The sequence below is a fragment of the Vespa crabro genome, chromosome 25 (assembly GCF_910589235.1).
Source record: "Vespa crabro chromosome 25, iyVesCrab1.2, whole genome shotgun sequence".
Taxonomy (NCBI): domain Eukaryota; kingdom Metazoa; phylum Arthropoda; class Insecta; order Hymenoptera; family Vespidae; genus Vespa; species Vespa crabro.
Window position 1 is genome coordinate 2,809,987 of NC_060979.1, and position 5,000 is coordinate 2,814,986.

At 27.8% G+C, this 5,000-nt stretch overlaps 1 protein-coding gene across 6 annotated transcripts in view; it reads right to left on the bottom strand.

Annotated features, from left to right (window-relative positions):
• The window catches only part of LOC124432514 (histone lysine acetyltransferase CREBBP), a 23,299-nt gene that overhangs the window by 11,329 nt on the left and 6,970 nt on the right, over positions 1-5,000 (bottom strand). For 5 of the 6 annotated variants that reach the window (XM_046981532.1, XM_046981531.1, XM_046981530.1 and 2 more), the window contains 6 exons: positions 2,158-2,408; positions 1,531-1,923; positions 1,109-1,397; positions 683-988; positions 187-510; positions 1-27 (listed from right to left, as the gene is read on the bottom strand). The exon at positions 1-27 is cut by the window's left edge and continues 165 nt beyond it. In XM_046981532.1, the coding sequence (XP_046837488.1) occupies positions 1-27; positions 187-510; positions 683-988; positions 1,109-1,397; positions 1,531-1,923; positions 2,158-2,408 (1,590 nt within the window). The remainder of the gene's footprint in view (positions 28-186; positions 511-682; positions 989-1,108; positions 1,398-1,530; positions 1,924-2,157; positions 2,409-5,000) is intronic. The other variant, XM_046981528.1, reaches the window with a different exon arrangement.

A 5,000-nucleotide genomic window follows, 5' to 3' on the forward strand; every position in this document is an offset into this window, starting at 1 on the left:
CTGATGGACTTGGATTTGGTTGAGTAGCTTTTTTTTATTCAAATAAAAAAAAAAAAAAAAAAAAAAAAAAAAAAAAAAAACAAATTTTCATTTGATTTTCAATCAATTTACTATTTGTATTAACGGCAATAAACATTTCTCAAAAAAGGAAAAAGAAAAAAGGGAAGTATGGGGAAATAAAATTACCTCCAACAGAATTTGTAGTCCTATTTCTACTTGCTTGTTTTAAAGGCAAACAAACAGGACAGTCACTTCTATTACAGTGTTTCCAATGATTAATAATTTGTCTAGATGAACTACAGTGTGGCACTGTACAATTTTTACCCGCCTGGCAGGTAGTCATATGCGTCAAAACATTTTTCATAGTCTTACAGTCTGGCAACGTGCATTGCCACATTTCACCATTAGATTGGCTCTCTCGTCTTTGACATTTATGGGCATGGAGAAGGAGTACCAATTGTTGTTGAATTAATTTACGCTTTTCTGGATCCGCAGTCGATTTTGAAGCACCTATTATTATATTTTCATTTTTTTTTTTTTGTCTTTAAGTAAAACTTTCTTATAAATAAATTTATAAATACATTATTATAATTATCATCTTCTTTTTAATTATTATTACTATTACTATTATCATTATTATTATTATTAAGTAGAAAACAGTATTTTTTTTTCTTTTTCTTACCCGTTGGCGCACCAGTACCAGGCATCTGACTTTGAGTAGCTTGTTGAGGTCCTGGTTGTCCGCCACTTGGTGCTCCTGATTGAGGTTGAGCTGGACTTGGTGCAGGTGGTTGTGCTTGTTGTGCCATACCACCTTCTTGACCACCTGTAACATTCGTGGTACCGATAGGACCATCCGAAGCTCCAAATCTTCCAGCTTGCATAGCAGCCATATTTGTTGTTACAGCTTTCTGTTGAGGTGCAATTACGCCAACAGGATTGTTAGTACACACGGTAGCTCCAGGGCCTGCTCCAGTACCCGGAGATCCTAAATATATACATTTATATATATATGTATATATTATAAGTAAACAATTTATCATATAATTAATTTATAATATTTAATTATATAATTAATAATATAATATTTATTATATAATTAATTTACCATAACCGTATGGACTGGAAGCACCAAGTTGTCCCATATTGGGCATATTTGTCATATTGGGAGGTGCTTGCATTCTTGGACCACCTTGTCCCGGACCAACTATTCCAACTTGATGTACTTGTTGGTGAGGACTCTGTCCCTTTGCAGAACCTACCATATGGGCTTGCTGCTGTTGCTGCATAGCTACAGCTCTGGTATTAATCATTCCAGGACCATTTTGCATTTGAGCTACACCATGAGGCCCGCTAGGATGATGAATCCCTTGAGTATTAGGGCCCATCATGGATACCTTAAATAAGAAATTAATAACGCTGTATTATTTATACTCAAATATAAAATACTTGATTAAAGCATAAGGTTTTTTTTTCTTTTTTTTTTTTTTTTTTTTCCCCCTAATAAATATATACAATATAAAAACTTACTGTATTTAGTGGTTGCTTGTTTAAACTGTTGGTTACAATTAAACTTCCACCTGCCATTCCACCCATACTATTATTTCCACTGGCACTACTCGTCATTACTAAACCAGAGTTCATTGCACCCGGCATAGACATAGTTGGATTAGTTCCGGCCATACTCATTGACGATTGAAGATTTCCCATTGAATTTGCAATGGACATTTGATTGTTTGCCAAAGAACTAGCTATACTGCTAGGTAAGTTTCCAAGACTGACGACCATTTGTGGATCGACTACTCCTTTAGAGACGGAAACGTTTGGTGGAGATTGCATGTTTGGACTTTTGCTACCCAAACTTCCAGCAGCCATTACCAAAGAATTCGCAACCAAGTTTTTATTTCCCTGATTGGAAAAAATCTTAAATAAGAAAAAAATGTACGGTGCATAATTGATTTTTTTTTCTTTTCTTTTCTTTCTTTTCTTTTTTTTTTTTCTTTCTTTTTTTTTTCTTTTTTTTTTTTGAATAACGTTTATGAATTATTGGGAAAAAAAAGAAATTCATATATATATATATACATATATATAAATACAAATTTACATTACTCTAATAATTATTTTCAATGTCTCCCAGATAATAATCATAATAATTACCTGCTGCTGGATAAGATGATGAGATAGTTGCTGTTGTTGTTGTTGTTGCTGCTGCTGTTGCTGCTGTTGCTGTTGTTGTACATGCTGACGTAATTCTGATTCAAGTGTCCCATTTTGTTGCCCTGGACCTGGACCAGGGCCTGTCGCCGGTGGTTTAGCACTTTCAGTAGCAGATCCCCAAGATCCGGACGTTAGTAGATCATCAGGTAGATCATTTTCAAGATCAAACATATCTGTGTTTGTTATGTAATCTGAGAGAATAATAAAATTATATTAGTAATTGTGTCGTAATACGTTTATATACGTATGTAAGAGAAGAAAAAAATAAAAAAAAATAAAATAAAATAAAATAAAATAATAATAATAATAATGAAAATAACAAAATCTGCTGGTTACAGAAAAAGTATTTTAAGTCGATAAAGGGGAACATTAATGTTTTATCTTGAACGACTAATTATAAATTTATCTTTTACTAATGATCAATTCTTATATCATTTATGTATTCGTTAAGATTTATATGTAGAGAGAAAAAAAAAGGAGAAAAAAAAAGGAAAGAAAAAGAAAGAAAGAAAAAGAAAAAAAAAAGAAAATATATATATATATCAACACTTTTTCCCATAACCAGTCGCATGTCAATAATAACTGATATTATGCGTGATATGTACCATAGAGACCAAGAAAACCATTAGTAATTTTATAAAGATTTAGTACCATCACCATGTAGCTTTTATTTTTATTTTAATTTTTTTTTTTGTTTGTTTGTTTGTTTGTTTTTTATTTTGTTTTATAAATCTAATTTCATAAACGAAATTTCAAATCCTACTATATAGCACAGTTTACTTATATGACACAGTCCATATTTATTTATCTTTATTGTATTATTATTTTTCTCTCTCATATTCATATTTATTTCCAATATATAAAATATATATATATATATATATATATATATATATATATATATATAATTATATTTATATGTATATACAAAACTTGTTCATTCCTTTTTATATATATATATTATCTTGAACGTATCTATATACATATATTATTGATGAATATAATTTCTTAATGAGAGAAAAAAAGAAAAAAAAAGAAAAAAAAAGAAGAAGAAGAAGAAGAAGAAAAATAGAGAGAAAATAAAAAAGAAAAAAGAAAATTTTTTTTATCAATAATTTTAAAAACAATTTCCTTAAATATTTCCATGAAACAGTTTTTAAACAAGATATAAAATGTTTGCCTATTCGTTCTCATTTATCCATGACTGACCGACCATACATGACGGAGAAAAAAAAGGGTTCGTGTAGGAAAAATACAAATGCAAAGATTCTACGGGTAAAAAGACTATAATGAAGAAATATATATATACATATATATATATATATATATATATATATATATATATACATATATATATATATGAATATATAAATATAAATATATATATACATATAAATAAACAAATATACATAAATAAATAAGACATGAGACATACACTGCAAGAGCACAACTTAAGGGAACTTATATATAAACTACAGAGCATAATACAAATTTGATCACAATAAAATCGTGCTACAAACTCTACCAAAGCAGCAAAGCTACTGGAGACGCCAAACTTTAGAATAAATAGAGTCATGCGAAGAAATAATATAGTAGATATTTCACTCTCTCTAATAGTAATCTATTCAAGCGAGATAATCAATGCTCTACACTGTTGTACAACTGTTCCTTCTTCTCTCTCATGTAGATTAATTAATCAATATATATATATACATATATATATATTGATTATATATATATATATATATATACATATATAAAGATCTCTTGTGACCCTTCAATATCTGAAACGGTAGTAGAGAGATATAATACAAATAAAAATACAAAAAGAAGAAAAAGAAAAAAGAGAGATAAATATAAGAAACGAAGTGAGATTTCTTTGCTTGATTAAACTATATCAATTATTCTTACCTAACATACCTGAAAATTTTAATAAGAGACACAATGTAACATACATATATGCATATATATATATATAAATAAATTAATTAATTAATATATATATACATACATACATACATGTATGTATGTCGTTACAAATAATACGATATAAATGCTAAATATTTTCATTTACCTTAATTATCTATTTCAATAAAACCATGATACATATGTATACTCATATTATATATTCTTTAATATCGCACGTAAACTCTTCTATAGGCAATATAATACATATATACATATATATATATATATATATATATATATATATATATATATATATATGTATATATTTGTATTTACAGGAATATGTACATTCTATATTAAATACATTTGCAATTCAAAAGTATAGAGCTCAGTGCATGTGTGTCGCATGTCTTTATTATGTTCAAATAATAAAACTTGTTTTAATGGCGCACATCATTTAAGAAGGAATCTGAATGATATTATCTTTATGACAATTAATGTACCTTAAAATACCGAATGAAATTTCTTTCCAAATTTTTTTTTTTTCTCCATACACTGTATAAAAGGGTATCATCAGTCAGTAATCTAAGATAAAATAATATATTAATTCCTTCATTTTCTTTTAAGGCTTTGCCATATTTTTAAAGATGTCAACTCTTTTTTCTTTTTGTCTTTTTATATGCATCAATGATATACATATACATATATACATATATATATATATTTATATGTATATGTCTATATATATATATATATATATCCACACACACCAGGATTATTATAGCATAATAAAAAAAATTTGACAAAACCTCACATACGTGTGATCCTTAAAATACTCTTTACTGTAATATACCGGATAAGACAATATGGAGAGA